General features: G+C 37.7%; 1 protein-coding gene across 2 annotated transcripts in view; it reads right to left on the bottom strand.

The window, feature by feature from the left end:
• Positions 1-19,983, bottom strand: part of myom2a (myomesin 2a) — a 37,019-nt gene that overhangs the window by 8,366 nt on the left and 8,670 nt on the right. For both annotated transcript variants that reach the window (XM_080030005.1, XM_080030004.1), the window contains 18 exons: positions 19,590-19,741; positions 18,984-19,076; positions 17,126-17,214; positions 17,000-17,038; positions 16,050-16,214; positions 14,698-14,859; positions 14,013-14,163; positions 13,169-13,380; positions 9,149-9,323; positions 8,557-8,678; positions 5,066-5,253; positions 4,165-4,291; positions 3,554-3,732; positions 2,811-2,925; positions 2,051-2,210; positions 1,383-1,489; positions 907-951; positions 399-535 (listed from right to left, as the gene is read on the bottom strand). In XM_080030005.1, the coding sequence (XP_079886131.1) occupies positions 399-535; positions 907-951; positions 1,383-1,489; positions 2,051-2,210; positions 2,811-2,925; positions 3,554-3,732; positions 4,165-4,291; positions 5,066-5,253; positions 8,557-8,678; positions 9,149-9,323; positions 13,169-13,380; positions 14,013-14,163; positions 14,698-14,859; positions 16,050-16,214; positions 17,000-17,038; positions 17,126-17,214; positions 18,984-19,076; positions 19,590-19,741 (2,418 nt within the window). The remainder of the gene's footprint in view (positions 1-398; positions 536-906; positions 952-1,382; positions 1,490-2,050; positions 2,211-2,810; positions 2,926-3,553; positions 3,733-4,164; positions 4,292-5,065; positions 5,254-8,556; positions 8,679-9,148; positions 9,324-13,168; positions 13,381-14,012; positions 14,164-14,697; positions 14,860-16,049; positions 16,215-16,999; positions 17,039-17,125; positions 17,215-18,983; positions 19,077-19,589; positions 19,742-19,983) is intronic.

The raw sequence follows: 19,983 nt of genomic DNA, 5'->3' as shown, positions 1-19,983 counted from the left end.
TACTGGTAATATAATAATAATAATAATAATAATAATAATAATAATAATAATAATAATAATAATAATAATAATATACCAAAAATCTTGTAGAATGGTGGAAAAAAAGAAATTGTGATCAGATAAGAGAAAGGCTAAACACACATCGGACTATAAGTGATTTACTATTTAGCAGTCAAGAGATCGGACAGGTTGCTGCTCCTTTATAAAAAATGAATTTAAATTCACACATTTACAGACACTGTCAACAAAAACAATGCAAATAATAAAAATAACATTATTACATGGCTGTTGTATTAATCTGTATAATAACATGTCTTCTTAATAAATAGGCCTATGAGTGTGTTAATTATGTTGTTAATTTTTAAACAAAGTGAATATGAATACTAATGGGGCTTTACCTCTCCACTGGTGACCTCCTTGTCGTTAACGATGAAGCGGTAGGAGACGGAGGGCGACAGTTTGACGGCCTGCAGCCAGAAGCGCACGTGGCCCTTCTCCAGAACCTCGTAGTTCAGACCGTGTTTCAGAGGAACAACTGCACAACGGAAAACACAACACACTCATATATTTATCAACAAATTAACCAATTTTTTTTAACTTTATTTATACATACAGGTAAACCCCATTGAGACCGGAGACTCTTTTTCAAGGGAGACCTGTTCCCATTTAAACGTTACCATTCACACACCGATAGCAGCAGGCTAACTATCGACATTCACACGAGGCAAGGTGGGCGAAGTGTCTTGCCCAAGGACACAACAACCATGACACAGGTGGCATTGTGGGGATCGAACCGCCAACCCTTCGATCATTAGCTGACCCGCTCTACCACCTGAGCCACAGTCGCCCAAATCGTAGAATAATTTAACCGATAGTGAAGGCCTGCTGCTAGTGCAGGATACTCACTGGGATGTCTGATGGCATAGCTGAGCTCCAGCATGGTGTTCAGGGCTGCAGAGAAGAACAAACAAACATTAGCAACAAAACAACAAAGATGAGAATTTGGGTAAATCCTTTCTCCATTTAAAGGCGTAGACAACGATTCTGGAAAGCGATTGTTGACAAAATCACTTTTTGTCAAAACAGATTCGCTACCTCTCCGTATTGTGTGTGCTCTTAAAACAGCCTAGGATCGGTAAACGGGCATGTTGCTAGCTAGTTACATTGGGCCCCTTTTATTTACATACCCTTTGTTTACATACCAGTTTACAGAGCATAGGCATATAGGCTGTGTATTAACAATGGATTTCTTTCCAGTGCACGAACAGTACGGACAGGTAGCAGATCACGAGGAGATATTCACAAATTTCTAACAAAAAGTGATTTAAAAAACAAGCATTCTCTAGAATCACTGACTCCACCTTTACACTGCATGAACCTACCGTCTTCGGACAGAGTGTGGCTGCCAGAGACGCCGTCTGTGTCCGTGACGACCATAGAATATCGGCCCAGATCGTCCTTATCGGGGTTGGTGAAAGTCAGTCGGGAGCTGAGAAACAAACACAGAAAAATGTATTAAATATGATATTATATACTATATTAAATAGCTGTTAAGGTCGTCATCATTGTATTACTATATAGGAATAAAACTAGAAAATGCTTTACATTGTACAATTAAATTCTCCACATCTCTCATCATTTAAATGGGCACAATATGGACAGGGATCATTTTTAATCTACATATCACTATCACTATCTATATATTTATTTTTAAACCATTTTTGTCATTTGGTCTTTGTCTTTGTGTCATCGTTTTATTTGTCAATTATTTTGTCTTTTTGTGTTTTGTCTTTTGTGTTTTGTGTCCTTTAGACATTTTAAACACTCACTGCTGCTGGAGAGTGCAAAACTGTATTTTGTTGTGTATTACAATGACAATAAAATCCTTGAATTTTGAATCTTAAAAAAAAAAAAAAAAAAGGTTTGCAGATTTCAATACAAGACACTGGTTCCTTCTGTAACTAAAGCAGAAGCCAAATAAAACACTCTGAGCTCTACCAGAAGCGCTCTGTGGATGTGTTGAGGATTATGTCTTGATCTATGAGCTTACGTTCTGCCCTTGTTGGTGACAGCGACCCGGGGACAGTCTCCGATGGCTTTGTAGTTCTTGGACCAAACGAACTTGGAGGTTTCAGAGATCTCACAGGCTTCCAGAGAGAGGAAGATATCTCCGGTCTCCACGTCCACACCGGCCTCAATCTCCTTGGTGCCTGTGAACATGGATCATATTGAATTGAATATATTTATTTCAGATGTATTAAAAAAAAAAAAAAAAAAAAAAAAAGCACGAATAAAAACAATGTTTAAATAATTTCACAAAAAGGAAAAATAAAACGCATATTACAAATATTCCATTGAAATGCCTGAAAAGGAGTAAGAAGAAGTATAAAACTTTAAAATCCCAAAATGTAATCTTCAAATAATGCTCAATAATTAACATTTATTAAATTAACGTCCTGCATTCCTTAAGTTATAATATAAGAAATTATAAATATTACTAATATATAATAAATATCAGATTTAGAATCAGAAAAGGTTTATTGCCAGGTCCGTTCAGACATAAAAGGGATAACAAGAAACAAACAATAAACATACATATCGAACACATTTAAAAGCAAGTCAAAGATTATAAATAGAAAATGAACATAAAAGAAAAATATAGAGGGATATGTGCAATTATTAGTTATTTAAAAATAGGCCAAGATACGATAAAGCAAAGCTAAAAATAGGAACAAAAATTTTTTTTTTCCCCGCAAGTTTTAATTCTCATCATTCCCCTTTAGGGTTCAGGATTAAGTTGTTGATGTTACCTGCGAGAGCTTTGGCACACACTGGCTCAGACACCTGGGAAGCTTTTCCGACTCCGTTTGAGTTGACGGCACGGACCTTGAACACGTAACTTTCACCTTCCACCAGACCTTTCACCTGCAGAAAACCAGGGAATAAACCTCGTCACATATACTGTAGGCCTATAGTGTCAACTCAAGTTCCTAATTTAAATGTTCAATAAAGAGTCAAGTCTATTAAAGGTGCAGTCAGCGATTCTGGAGATACTTGTTGTCAAAATCCCTTTTTGTCAAAATCAGTGAATATCTCCTCATAATCTACTACTTGTCCATACTTTGTGCACACTGAAAAAAACAATCTGGTGTTAATACACAGCCTTTGCTCTGTAAACTGGTATGTAAACAAAATGGCCCACTTTAGGTAGCAGCAACATGCCCGTTTACAGAGCCTAGGCTGTGTATTAACACTGAATTTCTTTTTCAACACACACACACACACACACACACACACACACACACACACACACACACACACACACACACACACACACACACACACACACACACACACACACACACACACACACACACACACACACACACACACACACACAGTATGTGCAGGTAGTGGATCGTCCGAATATTCCCTGATTTTGGCTAAAAGTGATTTTGACAACAAGCGTTCTGCAGAATCACTGACTCCACCTTTAGTTGAATGCTTCTCATGTTCCCACATATTGTTTATAGTTGGACAGTCTGTCTCCTACCTGCAGGTAACGATGGTTCACAGCTTCCTCAGTCAGAGACACAAACTCCGTTGAGCCCTTCTTGGCCATTTCCACCATGTAGCCGGTGACTGAGCTGGCCCCGGCGTAGACTGGAGCCTTCCACAGCAGCACCAGAGAATGGCTTCTGACCTCGCTGAAGCTCAGGTCGTAGGCCGGACCTGGAGGGAAGAATAAAAACCCATGAGCAAGGCAGGAGAGCAGATACACCTCGGAGTTATGTCTGTAGTTTGGCGTCATTTTGTGTCACATAACAACAAGCAACTTTCTTTTTATAACTTCAGGATCGAAATACTACAGAAAATTCTGTTTGGACCGACCCACCTTAGCTGGAAACAATGCTATCGATATAACCTAATATACAGATAGAATGTGTTTTGAGTTGTACTCTAGCAAGTGAGATAATAAGCCTGTCGATATTTAAATATGTGTTAAAGCCAAATACTTAGACCTAGGCTGTATATTAACACACACATTTTTTCAGCACACACACATTACAGACAGGTAGCGGATTGTGAGACGATATTCATTGTTTTTGACAAAAAGTGATCGTAGTATTTCTATTAATTGAGGAGCAGAGATGTTTCTGGTACCTGGCTGCTCCATGGTCCAGGCCTCACACTTCATGGGGTTGCTGGGGTTAGAGGGGATGCCCACTCCGGCCATGTTAGCCGCCTGCACCTTGAACTCATAGAAGTTCCCTGCAGTCAGACCGTCAATCTGCAGAGAGAGAGAGAGAGAGAGGTGTTACGGGATTATTGGATTAAATGCAAAACTGGACAGAAACTTCTAAATCTAAAGGGCATTTTCAGACTTAAAACTCTGAGCCAATGTTGATGTTTTTGTTCCATTGTAGAGATCTGATCTGGTTTGGTTTGGGTCCACATGTCAGTTCTGTGAGTGAACTTAAGAACTGTCCATGACATACCTACGTCCCGTCATTATCACATACATGAGCTGCTTCTGCCTATACTGGAAATTGATTGAAGACCATTTTACAGTTAAACACTTTGTCTCATCCTCTCCCTATGTGTCACCATAGCTCATTTTTCCTCTTGTCACTGTCGATAGCCGGCAAGGACTTTTCTGTAATTGGTCCCAAAGTCGGAACCAACAAAACATGATTTCACACTGGACAAGTACCCAGCCATGGTTCAGTTTGATATGAACCCAGATCATCTCTTTTCATCTGATTTGGTTCACGTGTGGATTTTGTCTAGATCAAATGGAAAAGTTGAAAAAAGTCCAGACCAAGTGGGACAGGTGAAAAAGTGGAAAATTCAGTTTTAAAGTCTCAACCTCAAACTTAAATGCGTTATTTTCTTCTTCTATTGAATCATTTAGGGCCAGTTTAACAGACATGGATTTAGCCTAGTCCTCGATGGAAATGGAAATTTGAATAGAGATTGTCCATTGAAAGTACAATTTAGTCCAGAACTTGGTTTAATCCATGTCTGCAAAACCGGCCCTTAGTACCTGACTGGAGCTACTCACAGTGCAAACCCTCTCGGTGATGGCAGACGTGTTGACCTCCTTCCACTGCAGCTTGTCAGCGTTCCTGCGGTCCACGTAGTAGGCGTTGATCTTGGTTCCTCCGGTGTGTTTGGGTTTCTTCCAGGCCACCGTCATGGAGGCGCCGTCACAGCTCAGCAGGGTGATGCCGAACGGAGGGCTGGGAGTCGCTGGATAGCAACATTCAATTATTAATATGGAGTTTGGATTTAACTGCAACTAAATGTACTTTAACTAGTTCAGATTCCCCAACTATTCCAATGGACATAACTTTTCCAGGATGCTAAGACAGAGGAGAAGCAGAGTTTGCTATAGATATATTCCAACATTTCAACCAAAAGTGACTCGAAAGTTTGACCTTAACCCTTGGGTATCCTTAACTTTTACTACGCCTTGGTTACCTTAGAGGACAAAAACGTCCTCTCCCTATAAACTGCCATAAAAACATTATACATTAATATTTTTTTCTACTTTTTTTTTTACAAACCTTTTATCTCACTTGACCTCTTCACATATATATCAAATATTCATTCATTTGCAATTGCTTTTAACCCTTTACATGCAAGTTTATGTGACGACGTGAGCCATTTTTATTTAAAAAAAACACAATAATTGAAAAATTTCTCATATAATAGATGCAAAGTGGATTTTTTTGAGTGGGATAATTAGACTCTAGGATATATTAATGATTTGCAATAAAACTGCTTTTGATATATGTTTAGTATTTGTGCAGTCACAGATGCAAATAAATACTCCCTCTCATGACCTTAGAGGACAAAAACGTCCTCTCCCTATAAACTGCCATAAAAACATTATACATTAATATTTTTTTCTACTTTTTTTTTTACAAACCTTTTATCCCACTTGACCTCTTCACATACATATCAAATATTCATTCATTTGTAATTGCTTTTAACCCTTTACATGCATGCTTATGTGATGACGTGAGCCATTTTTATTTTAAAAAAACACAATAATTGAAAAATTTCTCATATAATAGATGCAAAGTGGATTTTTTTGAGTGGGATAATTAGACTCTAGGATATGTTAATGATTTGCAATAAAACTGCTTTTGATATATGTTTAGTATTTGTGCAGTCACAGATGCAAATAAATACTCCCTCTCATGACCTTAGAGGACAAAAACGTCCTCTCCCTATAAACTGCCATAAAAACATTATACATTAATATTTTTTTCTACTTTTTTTTTTACAAACCTTTTATCCCACTTGACCTCTTCACATACATATCAAATATTCATTCATTTGTAATTGCTTTTAACCCTTTACATGCAAGCTTATGTGATGACGTGAGCCATTTTTATCAAAAAAAAACACAATAATTGAAAAATTTCTCATATAATAGATGCAAAGTGGATTTTTTTGAGTGGGATAATTAGACTCTAGGATATGTTAATGATTTGCAATAAAACTGCTTTTGATACATGTTTAGTATTTGTGCAGTCACAGATGCAAATAAATACTCCCTCTCATGACCTCCCTATAAACTGCCCTAAACACATTATACAGTAATATTTTTTTCTACTTTTTTTTTAAAACCTTTTATCCCACTTGACCTCTTTACATACATATCAAATATTAATTCATTGTTAGTTGCTTTTGACCTTTTAATTCCAGTTTCTTTGATGATGTCAACAAAGTAACAAAGTAAACCTGCAGCCACCTGAAAACCCACAAATTGCACATTACAGCTGCACACATATGCATACGCACAAAGACACACACACATACACACACAGTAATTTCACAACACACACACAGACACAACCCTAAGGTATCCATATGGATCCACACTTTCCATTAATTTCTCATATTTCTTATGTTTAGGCCTGCAACTCTAAAAAATTACAAAAAAGTACAAAAATGGTTTTAGGGAGCATATTTGATCCTCAAAAAAAATGGAGAAAATACATGATTGAGCTAGATAGGGCTAAAAAAGCAATTTTGGTGTCTTAAGTGTTGGATTATTGCCTAATATCATCACATTTACATGTGTTTGTCATCATGGCTATGGTTTGAAAAAATAAAGTTTAAATTGGGCCATTTTTTCCATACACGTTTGAGTTTGTAAAGTTTGGCTGTGTGTACACAAACACACACACTATATTTTCTCAATACACACATATGCACCACACACTAGCATCCCTACCATCACACTCACACCATTTAGGTTGAATTTTTTTTTCTATTGCACTGTGGGGGGCAGGACCGAAAACCTGGAAGATTGCTTGTAATTCAACCCTATGCCAAATATAGGGAAATGGCTCAAAATTTTGATGGTGTTGAAAATGATCAATTTTGATGCTTTGTGTCTAGGATGAAAGCATAAAATCATTGAAAAAAATATTTTATGCTGTAATGACAGCAGGATCAAATTGGTGAAAAAAGGCCATTTTGAATGGGAGTCAATAGGGGACAAAAACGTCCTTAGGGAGCTGAGAGGAACAAAAAAGTGTACAGCCTTTATAATAGATGGTACAAAGTTGCTGAGTAGAAATAAACAAAATATTTGAAAAAAAAAAAATCCCTGGCCAAAAATATTTCAGCTAACATAAGCACAGCCAAAGTTATACACAAAAAAGAGCGTAAAAAAAGTGCGAAAGGACAAAAACGTCCCCAAGAGCACCAAAGGGTTAAACATCTTCACTGGCTTTAACTGCTGTGATGTTACACAAATAAAGATAGAATAATATAAAATATGAAAATATAGGCCTATTGAAAATATATCTGTGTTTGATTATTTCATTCATGCACTTCACATCTGCAACAGTAGCTTAATGTAGTAAAAATTTTTTTTTGTAAAGTAAGATTTTGTGATCTTATCAGTGCACCAGTCAGTGCCATTTTGTGCCTACTGAGTTCAGTAACATTGTAAATATGCAGGTCTGTGATTTATACACATAATGCAAAGTGAAGGAGGAGGAGTGGGAGAAGTGGGTAAGTCAGGTGAGGAGAAAATAGAAAATTAACTATATCATACATACCATATTCCACCCCTTTACCTGAATAGAGTAATGAAATGAGCCACACTGATCACCATCTTGTTTCTGACAATGAGGTAATCTAATATCACCTTTTAATTCTATATAGAACCTACCAGCTTAGTTTTTTTTCTTCTTTTTTTGAGCAATCCAATTTCAGATGCATTTCACTTTTACATTCAGGTCTTGTGGCCACTACAATTGTGCAATACAATAATAATAATAATAATAATAATAATAATAATAATAATAATAATAATAATAATAGAAAAAAGCATAATAAAATATATAGTAGCCTATATATAAAATTGGAATCTTCAGGAAATAAAGTTACATACTAAGCACAAAAGAATTATTGAAAATAAAATAAAACAAAATGTGAATCTATCTGATGAGTAAACATTTAACCTACCAGCTTAGTTTGAGTGATAAAATGCATTTAGTTTTATTATAAATGTGACGTTGCTCTCACCGAGTGCGGCCACCACAGCGATGGGAGAAGATTCCTGAGACTCTTCACTGTGGCCGAACAGGTTGACGGCCTGGACACGGAAAGTGTAGGTCTCTCCAGGGATCAGACCGTGCACCACAAACCTAAAACACACACAATGAACTTTAACTCGAATTACATATAATGAAAAAGCCGGTGCCATAATCCAGAATATCTTAAATCTTTGGGAGCTTGGCATATCAAATAATAGGCAGAAAACTCAAATATATTTTTTTTCTAAACAGGAGCCTTTTTCCAACCTTCTATTATACCTTGTGGTCGGCAAACACATTTTTTATTTAGATGAAATACATGTATGGAAATTTCCCAGACTGAATTTCCATCATACATTTGTTTATTTAAATAATAAAAAACTGTAAATTTGGCATTATCGTAGAAACTCATGTATCAATAATATACATTTGGTGTTTTAGGGTTAAAGTGTTAAAGGGTGATTGTGAATCTGTGTCTGTCTGAAAAATGGGAGACTCTGTTTTTCAATTAAAATCAAACAAAAAAGAGTGTGGAGACTTTTGCATCCTGACCTTAGTTGATGTGAGGTGAAAGGCTTTACCTGGTGTGTTTGAAGGGTTTGTTGTTACAGGCGAACCATTCCTTGGACCCGGCTACGCGGCCGTCGATGTAGTATCCCATGAGGTTCTTCAGAAGTTTGGGCGCCTCCCACTGAACGAACACGGACGACTTGGTGTTTCTACTGGCAACCACCTGTCCCGGGGCGGAGGGGACGCCTGGTCCAAGGGGGGGGGGGGATAAGTAGTAAAGATATTATTAGCAATAATCAATACTTATGGTTCCATTTAGAAGGGTATAATCTGCCTTTAATTTAGGGAAAACAAAATTAGTCGTTGAATTTATACAGTCAAGAGATCCAGGAAAAACTATATACTGTACAGATATTAACCAAAAGAAAGGAAAAAAAATATTTATTTACAACATCTGAAGCTTCAGAATAGCTGTCAATCATAGGAATTTTGACCTGAAATTTTCAAAAAAATACCATCTACACTTTCTGGAAGCAATATACCGATTTCAAGTCATTTGCTTTTATATGAAACAGAAATACTAATACATTTCTGCAAATCGTTAGCCTCATTGCATAATTGCCTAAATCATATTTACTCTACTCTACATCTACTCTCCTCTACGTCTACTTTTCGTTAGCCTATCAGCATAATTGTCCTAAGTCATATTTTAAGGGTTATAGAGTAGGGTAAAGTAAATGTAGAGTAGATTAGATGTAGAATCGAGTATATGTACAGTAAAAGTAGAGTAGAGTTAATATGATTTAGGCAATTATGCTATGAGGCTAACTAAATGTTGCTTATTGCAGGTCTGATCTTCACATGTTGTCACCTCCGTACCATAGCTTAAAAAATGACATGCAACAGTGAAAGTTGTGTCTTTGTGGTGATTCAAATGAAAGGTGAGCAGTCAATGTGCATTATGTGAAAGAAAAACACAGTGTATTTGAGTCTGTGAAACTGGTTGAAATGTAACATGTTGTGAGGGTTGTTTTTAAAGATCCCATGGAGCAAAAACATTGCTAGACAAGGAGACACACAGAAACACACACGTAGTGACAATGTGAACTAATTTGTGATATAACAACAGTGCTTTCACATTAAACTGTACATACCAATCGGCAGCTCAATACCTGGAACATACAGTAATCCACTTTTAACAGAAGGTCGTGTTGGTGTATACATTTGTGTGTTTGTAGTTCAGAATATTGACTTTAACTTTGGCATTAAGACTATTCAGACTATCGTCTCTTGTTAAATATGGATTTATGTTTCATAGTCCATATATTTTGTTTTGGAGAAATGTTTAACTACAACAACTAATAGAAAGGTTTGATTTGTTGTTATATAACCATACATAACATCATTTAATCAAAGACAATTTTGTTGCATTATTTGGTAAAATAAAATCTAGAGTGTTGGAACTCCCTTCCCATCTCCTTTCCTCCTTATTCCATTCAAATTATTCACAAGTAATTTTCAAACAGGGTCTTAAAAGTTAACAGTATATCAAAGTGTTCTAGCAGCTCACTTGACATTCATATCTCAATGGATAAAGAATGATACTTCCTGATATGGGTGGATATTGAGTCGTCCTTATGAAGATGTAGGTTGAAAGAATTTGCTTTTTTAAATAAATGTTGTATTTATTTGGGGCGCACCATTGGGCCCTTTAAACAGTAAGGGGGTGTACTATTAAAGATATATAATATTTGTGCAAAATGAGACTTATTGAGAGTCTTTTTAGTACAGCTTACTGTAGACTTTCTCTTGTTGAATATGGATTTTTGTTTCATAGTCCATATATTTTGTTTTGATTAAATGTTTAACTACAACAACTAAAAGTAAATGTTTTATTTGTTGCATCTGTCATAATTTTTGTATTTCTTTCTTTGGTTTTGAGCAATATTTGTGCAAAATTAGACTTTTTGACAGTCATTAACATTTTTAGTACAAAAATACATAAAGATAATGAAGTATAATGAGACTGGTCCCGGGCCTTACCATCCTCATCGACCTTTTGGATGTGGTCTGAGGGCTCAGAGGCCTCGCTGGAGCCGTACATGTTGACAGAATACACTCTGAACTGGTACTTTTGCCCGTCTTGCAAATCAAAAACCGGATAACGCGGAGAGTGAAGTTCTACCGCTGTGTTGATCCGCTGCCATGCTCCAGTGCCTGCTACGCACTGAGGGAAAGTCGGGGAGGGGTGGGGGGGTGTAGAATATTTGATAAGCATAAAAAAATAAAACACATGTAACCTCTTAAACTTTGGTGGACTCTGGGCTGTAGATCCATCTTAACGTACTCATGTTAAGTAGCTAAGCTCTTTTCTATAATGGAGAACTCAAAAAGTTCCAAATTTCAGGAGGAATTTGGGGGAAATGTGTGTGTGTATAATAATGCATAATACATCGGAAATCCCTATATTTGGTGCAGTGGAGCAGACATTAAATTTAAAAAAAAAAAACTTTGGTTTGAAAATTTCACGAAAAAAGTGTGTGGGGACAAGCAGAACTGCACGTGATTCTGTCAGTTTGCATCAGATAAATTAAAGGAAATTTGAATATGAACAAACTTAATTGAATGAGAAAATCTAGAGTTTAAGAGGTTAATGTCGTCTTTCTAGTTTTCCTACATTAACAAGATTAATAACAGTGGGCTACATTGATGGAATTAAAAGGTGAATCGAACACACACCTTCTCGATGACGTACCACAGCGGAGCTCGTCCGCGTGGGCTGGGAGGTTTCCAGCTCAGCACGACGTACGTTTTGAAAACCTCAGATGCGTGAACATCAGTGGGTTCCCCCGGGATAGTAATGTAGCCTAGTAGGAGTGAACGGGGTTGAGGCCTAAACTACAAACTGCTGCAGCAACTGTAGAAGTCCCACATTGAGTGTGTGTGTGTGTGTGTGTGTGTGTGTATATTTTTTTTAACTGGGTGTTGTGAAGTATTTTCAATAATGTTTTCTCTTATAACACTATGTTAATTAATTGACTTTTTGTTTGAAAAAAAGGGTACAACTGAAATCTTTATCTAAATTCAAAACTAGATGCATTTACATTTTTAAAGTCAGTAAACCCACTAAGTTTTGAAAGTAGTTGAATAAACTGCAGTGAAAATGTGGGACTTCGACAATCAACTGCTTTCAGTTAAAAGATAGTAATAAGTTGATATCATTTAATTTTTGGATTAGTTTTTGTGTTAAAAGATTTTCGTTAACAAAGTGAAGAAAAAACACTCGACACAGAACTCTTGTGGTTTTAATTGAAAACAGAAAAGAAGATTTTTAAGTCAATTAAAGCGTCAATGGAAAAGATGGAGTTAGATCAAAGATCGCACGACAGTTAAGACGGGAGAAGAAGAAGGGAAAAGGTTTGTTTTTTCTGTGTAGATGTTAAGGGTGATTATTATTCTGAAAATATTGACCAGAGTGATGTGTTTATGGTTACCGTATGGTTTTGTGTGTGTTTATATTTTATTTAAAATTGAGAAAAGCTTGTCTGTTGTTCTTTAAACATTTCTAATGGTAAATGGACTATAACTATATAGTGCTTTTTAACCCTAACCCTAAAACTACACTGATAGCAGCAGCTACCACGCAGGGCTCAAGCAGGGTGCTGGCTAACCATCAGAACAATTGGGGGTTAAGTGTCTTGCCCAGGGACTCTTTGACATGTGGCAAGAGTTGGGGGTCAAACCACCGACCCTGAAATCAATGGATAACTACTCTATCTAATTAGCCCCCAGTCGCCAACTGCTAAATGTAATGTTGTTGTCATGGTACTGGTGAGTTTTGGAAAGGAGGGAAAAGGTGTTAGTGTTTGGTTTGTGTGAGATTCACAATCAAGTGATTTTTTTTGGATTAAAAATGAAATCACTGAACCCAGATCAGTTTGTTTGGTGAACCACTGTACCTTCCAGGTCATCGTCCTTGATCACTATTTCGTATTTCCCTTCCATTTTTATCACTGTTGTAGTAGAAAACCACAACGACAACAACAGTTAACAAACAGCCGTATCCGTCCGGGTTGTATTTTAGTATTTACCTTCGTCGGTACCTTGCAGCCTCTCGCTCTCTGCGGGGTCGAGGGCGATCACCTTGTCAGACTTGCGGGACGGCCTGCTGATGCCGGCGCTGTTCACGGCCCGGACCCTGAAGTGGTACGAGTGGCCCACCTTCAGCCCGTGAACCGGGTATTTACAAACCTTCACCGGGGCGTCGTTACACTGGACCCAGGTGTCCCCGCCGGCTTCACGCCTATAGACACACACCGACACACACAGGACATGTGACGTCATTAGCGAGGAAAGACAATTTTCATGTTGTAATGTTGACTTAAAGTTGCTATCCAGAATTCTTAAATTTTCTGAAACAGCCTCATCTTTCCACTGATGATCATAAATTAATGTAACAGCAAACAAGACCATCAGTGCAAAGAACGCTATTTTTATATAGTTTTTCTTAATGCCTTTGTCATGTCACGCCTATAGACACACACCGGACATGTGAAATCATTAACAAGAAAAAAAGAAAATTCATTTTGTTTCATGACTGAAGATTGTTCTGTGTAAATTAAGTAATTCAAAATCTTACAGTGTAAAAAAATACTGATACATTCTATGCCATCATATAATATTTTCTATTATTTCCTAGGCATTAGATGCAATGTTATTTGCTTGTGTTCATGTAAGGGTGAAACTTGAATATTATTATTATTATATATTTTTTTTTTCAAGTCAAGTCTTAAAATCAGCAGGCATACATAAGGATTGAAATGGCGTTTGTCTCTGACCCAGGGTACGATAGGAACAGTCATAATAATAAAATAAAGTAGAATAAGATAAAGATAAACATTTTCAAAGATAAAGATGTTCAGCATGCAGACTGACTGGTCCACAAAGTATCCGCTGATTGCCGCCTCGTTGACGGTGTTGGGTGGTTTCCAGGCAACCATGACGTAGTCAGAGTTGATGTCATAAGCCTTCACACTCATTGGAGCCCCGGGCGGCCCCTTAGCTAGATCCTGCCCCCTCCGTTCATCTAGGGAGAGAGGAAACAAGGACATGAGGTAAAATAGGAGGAAGGATATGCTGCACACACACACACACACGCGCGCAAAATAATCCCTCATTTTGTCAGGTTGAGGCTCGTCTTCAGAGCAGGTTTGGTGGGAAATGAATGAACTTTAACTCAAGTTAACATGCTGCATACTACTGATGTGACATTCACAAAGGGCTGAGATTCGGCTTCAGTCCTGCAACATTGACTTGGTTAAAAAAAAAAATTCCAGCTGATTTCCAGGAGAATGTGACCAAATAAGGTGATTTTGTCATTTGTAAAATCATCATTTAATACTGCAATGTAACTTAATTTAAACTGGAACAATTTACAAAAGAAACAAGATTAACCTTGTTTAAGGCAATGAGAGATGTATTGTACCAGGTTGTAGCAAGTTGTTATTTTCCAATGATATATACACATAGGATAACATATTTAAAAGATTACAAGATAAGATGATATACAGTAAATACATAGGAATTCATGTGGAATACATGTGGTGCATAGAGGTCTTACCTGCGACGAACAGGTAGGCGCTATGCTCCGTGGTGCCGTCCTTAGTGAAGATGCGGAGGGTGTAGAGACCCTCGTCATCCTTGGCCAGGTGAGGCAGAGTCAGACTGGCCTTACTACCTCCCACAGACATCTCAGCCAGTTTACCCGCCTTCAGCAGTTTATCTGATGGGAGATTGAAGTGACCAAATTACACTAGTTAACACACTGTATGAAAAATGTATGAATTAAAAAGAAAACCCTAACATTGAGTTTAAAGGTGCTACGAGGAACTTTTCCATATTTCTGAAACAGTCAAATTTTTTCCTCTGATGATCATAAATTACATGTAACAGCAAACGAGACCATCAGTTCAAAGAAAGCTATTTCTATAAAGTTTTTCTTAATGCCTTTTTCATGGGTATGCTCACCCAGGAACAGCAGCTGGCGTCGTAAAAAAAACACTACCGCTTTTTGAGTTGTAGAATTAACACAGACTGAAAGTTCCTCGTTGCCACTTTAATTGAATTGAAGCGAACTATAAAAAAATCAATAACGATGCTATTGAGTCCTTGAGCAAGACATTCCTTCTACAGCTGAACCAATGATACACTGAAAAAAATAAACACTGGATGAACTTAAAAAAATAGAAGTAATCTGTCACGCCTACCGGTAATATTCAATCTCTGATTCAATGTAAACAATTAATTGGTGAAACATGAAATTTATTTTTTACATGGAATCAAAGCTAAAATATTAGGTATGACACAGATTACTTATTTTTTTTTAAGTTCATCCAAGGTTATTTTTTTCAGTCAGTGCGTTTACATGCAGACTCATAATCGGGTAACTAAACGAATAAGACCTCAACAGGACTTTTAACCTGCATGTAAACACCTTTATCCGATCTACTTCGGACACAAATCGGCACAATAACGGACAAGAGAAGTCGGATAAGAACACCTAGATAATTCGTTCATTGTCGGCTTTCTCTCTGCATGTAAACAGGGATCGGACATCTCATATCGGACTTCTCGTTCTGTGCTTGTGTGCCTGCGCGTGATAGGCTACACCATGGGTTATTGACGGAAGAGAAGCGGACGTGGCTCTAAAACCACTTGTTGAAAGCATGGTTGAAAGGGCTACAGCGCCACCTAGCATAGTGGAGACAGCCATGCATCGGACATTTATCCGATTTCTGAAAGGCCATGTATACTCAGACAAGTGACACGGTCCGTTCGAGTGTCTTGTTCGATATATGTGATAATCCAATCTAGTTGTGCCATGTAACCGCACTGTGTGATAGAGTGTGTGTGTGTGTGTGTGTGTGTGTGTGTGTTTGTGTGTGTGCGTGCGTGTGTGTGTGTGTGTCTTACCGTCTCTGTACCACTGTGCGATGGGGGGCACGTTGGGCAGGTCCGGCACCACCACCATGGTAGACACCAGACTGATGGATTCGCCCTCCACTCCGAAGCTCACACCAAACCGATCCAGCAGCGTCACCTCAAGCTTACTGGCATGGATCTCAGTCAGGTGAGGCACTGGGCAGGAGAGGGGGAATATCAATGTTAATAATCAATAATATTTCATAAGATACTCATTGCTACATGGCCTATCCTTTTAACGGTTGACAATGTGAAAGATATATAGAATAATATAATGAAGTCTAAAATGTGTGAAGAGTTTTCAGTCAGGAGAGGCACTGGGCAAGAGGGGGGAATATCAATGTTAACTGTTTATTGTTAAAAGGATCCCCTACATGGCCTATTCTTTTAAAGGTTGACATTGTATTGGACCAGAATAATGAAAATTATACTTTAAAGTCAAATAGGCTATGTGTGAAGAGTATTCTAAGTAAATTCAGCATAAGTGATCAGGACTGTGCAGGATTCACCTGTCAAACAAACATCATCATGGTGTGCAAAAAAACAACAACGCAACAATGTGTCTAATCACCTTAATTGGGCATTTGTAAATTGTTTGAGAAAACTTTCATATGGCTTGACTAATTTGAAAAAGATTTTAACTTCTGTGGTGTGTCGAATTTAACTTCCTAAAACACTAGTATGTTATTAAAATGTTCAATTTGATTCTCAAGAGGCTCGATGGACTATTTACTCAGAGCACAGGTTCAGCTTGTTGTTTGGATCCTTACAATAGTTTCCACTGCTTATCAAGTCTCTCTCACATTCACTGCTATTTGTAGCCAACTGACTCCATGTAGTTGAACTGGTTGAGTTTTGGACTGATTCCAACCAAAATTGAGATAGCTACATCCCCTGCTACCCCCCCCCCCCCCTTCTACCCCCCAAAAATCTCTCCTCACCTAAACCAAGCTGGCAGGACACAGCGGTTGATGATGGTTCTGTGAAGAAATGAAAAATAAGAGTTATAACGAGTGAAAAATGTTTGAATAAAAATAATAAAGATTGGGAGTGAGAGGATGACTTACTCCTCACAGTGACTGAAGCCTTGCTGGTGGCGGTGCCGTGGGAGTTGGTGGCCACAGCGCTGTACTCAGCAGTATCGCTCACAGCACACCTACAAGACCACACAAGTTGATTAAATACATTAATATATATCAATAGCTTTCCATAGAACATCCATATTAAACATGTTGAGCATCTGAATATAAGTTTTGAATTTGAATTTTCTTTTTCTTAATCTGATTTAAACTGTGTTTTTATCATAATTTTTACATTTGACTTTCCATTATCTTGATTACATATTTCTTAATACTTTTTCAACACAACTTAGATGTAGAATTGGTCATATGTAAATAGAAAAAAGGACTTTTGCTTGCTTTTAAAAATGTCACTCACAACACTATTTAAAGGGGAAATGTAAGGCCACAACTTTTTAAATTTTAAGAGGCTAAATATTGAAATATAATACTGGGAATTTATGACTATATGTAACAGTATAAAAAAGAGTTTTCTTACTTACTAATTAAACAACTCATGAAGGCAAACTGTCGCAGTAAAAGTGTGTGTGGAATAAAAGTGTCAATAGTTAGTCATCATTAAAATGTTGGTCGTATCAAATCTCCTAATCTTTCTATATCTGAGCAAAGAGGCAACAACCAGCGGAAAATTGAGCCGGTCTTAAAGTCTTGGCCCGGTCACACAGATTCACAGATGATTATACGGAGCAGTTAAGCTCTTTATTTCCTATAACACGACGTCAGTGGCTCCACAAGGTCAATTTAAGTCAATGTTTGATTACAGCATAAGACGTCTTGTACTGGCTCTTTTGAAAAGATGATCTCATATATTGGGTTGTGTGTGTGTGTGTGTGAGAGTGTGAGTGCGTGTGTGCGCATGTGTGTGTGTGTGTGTGTGTGTGTATGTGTGTGTGTTGGGGGGGGGGGGGGATCTCTGGAAAGGAGTTGCACCAAGGCTTGTGACAGCAACTGAAGAGGGGTTTGAGGGTTAGAATAGATGGAAGAAATGTGACCCTAACCCTGGACGAGGACTATTTTAAAAGACTAACCGTGTTCTCAGCTGTGCGGGACACACATAAACTCAACCTATGTTCTTCTGCTAATAAATCTTTTTAACTCGGATTCAGAAAAAATTCTCGTATATTTTTTAAAAACAAAGTTAGTGACATAAACGTCTGTCTCCTGTCTGACCCTGTCATGTAACTACGGGCGACCAGGAGATATGCAAAGCGTCATAGAGAGAGAACGAGAGCAGGGGAAGAATTTAAAGGCTCGAATGACGCAAAGGTCAGCAGTTCCACGCGAACAGCTGAGGAGTCTTGAAGATGACGAATGGGGCAGCCGGCCCGAGCTCCAGCCCCGAGGTCTGACAATCTTTCCTCTCCCTCTCTAGCGTTAAGGGGAGGCAGAGGGCTAACATACTACAAAATAAAAGAGGACCAGAGTATATTTGCACAAAGGTTTATTTTTCTATATTTTTTTTTATCATTTCAAAGTTCAAAGTTTTTTTTAAGAGGTTGTGTGTTGAGGTGTTTGTCTCTCTAAATGGTATCCAGACATACAGACAGTGTTTGTTTGAGTTTCATTTAGTCACTTCCTTTGTGATATTATTTATGGCAACTGAATGGCACCTTCTTATTTGTTTCCTATCAAAGAACAGCTATGAGTGATGTTTATAAGAATTTGTTTTTATCTGCCCTGGGACTACAGGAGGAAAATAGCAATTTGCTAAAACCTGTAACAATACATCTTCCCTTGCTCTAAACAAGGTTAACGTTTCTTTTTTACATTGTCCCTGTTCAAATAAAGTTAGATACAATTTTTATTTCATTTTTGTTTGTTCTGAAGGGCTGTGTTAGTGTCTTACCTGCTAATGATCAGACTGTGGACTCCATACTTGTTTTCAATCTTGTACTTTCCTGGGGCGCTCAGTGGGTCCACTGGCGCTCCTCCTTTATACCTGGAAACAGCCACCACTTTAACTGAAATGTTTTTCATGGCTACTAGCTCTCACTTCAAACTGGTCAAATCAGTATGTGAATGGAGATACTGGACTCTCTGATGGTCCATCCCACAATAAAGTGTAATTTGTTGTGTACTTAAATAACAGCGGATATTTATTAAAGGTATTAAAGGAATACTAACAATGCTAATAAACCTTTTCATAGAAGATCAGAGGAAAACGCTGTATTTTCTTCGAGCAAAATATAAAACACCTAAAAAGGACCTACAAATATCAAATCAACAATTCTACCAAAATAAGACAAAAACTTCAAAAAATTAAGGAAAGTATAAGAAGATAGCAACAACATTACCATTATAATAAAGAAATGTGTGTTAAAATCTAAAAATCCACTCTTCGTAAGCTTAAATAGGCTATGAACATACATTCTTTTTTTTGATTATTCTAACATAAAAGAAACCTGTGTTCTAATCTAAAAAGCCCACTCCCATGAGATGTGAGTGCTCTGACCATTTGACAATGGGCCTGGGGGTACCCAGCACGGTGCAGAACAGCTTGACGGGGGTTTTCTCCCAGACGGTGTGAGGCCGCAGAGCCACTATGAAGTCTGGCATCCTGGGGACCTCCTCCAACACAACCTTCTTGTACATCTTTTCCTTAACCTGGAGAGAGGAGACTGTATCAGGTGAGTGAATAAAGCACAGTGCACAAGTCACAGGACAGTGATATTTAGGGGCGACTGTGACTCAAGGGTTGGCGGTTCGATTCCCGCCCTGCCACTTGTGTCATGGTTGTTGTGTCATTGGGCAAGACACTTCCCTTGACTTGCTTCGTGTGAATGTGTATGACTGCTGTATGTTTGTGGTGTTTACATGTATTTCCTGTTGTACTGTATTTGAAATGA

Source organism: Ammodytes marinus (assembly GCF_949987685.1).
Source record: "Ammodytes marinus genome assembly, chromosome: 6".
Taxonomy (NCBI): Eukaryota; Metazoa; Chordata; class Actinopteri; order Uranoscopiformes; family Ammodytidae; genus Ammodytes; species Ammodytes marinus.
This window is presented reverse-complemented; position numbering and strand designations above follow the sequence as displayed.